This window comes from Acanthamoeba castellanii (assembly GCF_000313135.1).
Source record: "Acanthamoeba castellanii str. Neff unplaced genomic scaffold scf7180000084572, whole genome shotgun sequence".
In the NCBI taxonomy this organism is placed as follows: Eukaryota; Discosea; order Longamoebia; family Acanthamoebidae; genus Acanthamoeba; species Acanthamoeba castellanii.
The window spans coordinates 107,622-108,387 of record NW_004457503.1 but is presented as its reverse complement, the minus strand read 5'-3'; the positions used below and the strand labels follow the sequence as shown (position 1 = coordinate 108,387).

At 50.4% G+C, this 766-nt stretch overlaps 1 protein-coding gene across 1 annotated transcript; it reads right to left on the bottom strand.

Annotated features, from left to right (window-relative positions):
* Positions 1-51: 51 nt before the first annotated feature.
* Positions 52-515, bottom strand: ACA1_041220 (RecF/RecN/SMC domain containing protein; the record flags this gene model as incomplete). Its single annotated transcript, XM_004340780.1, has 3 exons — positions 52-93; positions 116-265; positions 348-515. 3 exons carry the CDS (start codon positions 513-515, stop codon positions 52-54), a joined length of 360 nt encoding a protein of 119 aa, XP_004340828.1.
* Between the last annotated feature and the right edge of the window lie 251 nt (positions 516-766).

The following is a 766-nucleotide window of genomic DNA, read 5'->3' as shown; positions in this document are numbered from 1 at the left end:
CGTTGTGCCCATTGATCAAGTACTTGTTGCGGCCACCGATCACCACCTTGCTCAGAGGAAACTGACAGTCAGCACCAGCACCTGGCTGCTCCTCTGGTGAAGAGAGTTTACGCACCTGGCGAGTAATGGTGATGGTGTTGAACTGTTGATATCCGATGGGGCTCCTCTCTTTATCTTCATTGTTGAAGACCAACGTTACGCTCGCCTTGGTGACGCCCGCTTGGCCTTGCTTGTAGACGAGCTGCTGCAAATTGCTCACTCGAACCTGCAAAAATTGAATGAACATTCGAAGGGAAAATTGAGTACGTGCTATCAGGACCAAGCAAGTGCATGAAGTTATAACTCACCTGCGTCAAGTTGGTAATGCCGAGCACGAAGCAGATGGCATCCAAGATGTTCGATTTTCCCGTGCCATTAAGGCCTGTGATGGCGTTGAAGGACATGTCGAATCCGGAAACGACCTCACGGGCCGCATACGACTTGAAGCCATCGATTATGACCTCGGTGAGCCACATCCTCGTCGAATGGCGTCGTCCTCTACACCTCGATTCTTCTCTCCAACTTGGGACAGCCAAAAAAGCGCGCGAAAGTGGGAAGTCTTTGGCGCCTTTTTAATTAAATTTAATTTCTTTTGTTTGCTCAGTTCTTCTGCGGCACCACGTAGGACACTACGGCGGTGACGTCGTCCTCTCTGCCGCCGATGTAGATGTACCCCTCCTTCTCCGCGTATTCAGCAAATGGAGACTTCTTTTCCAAATTGGTCGAG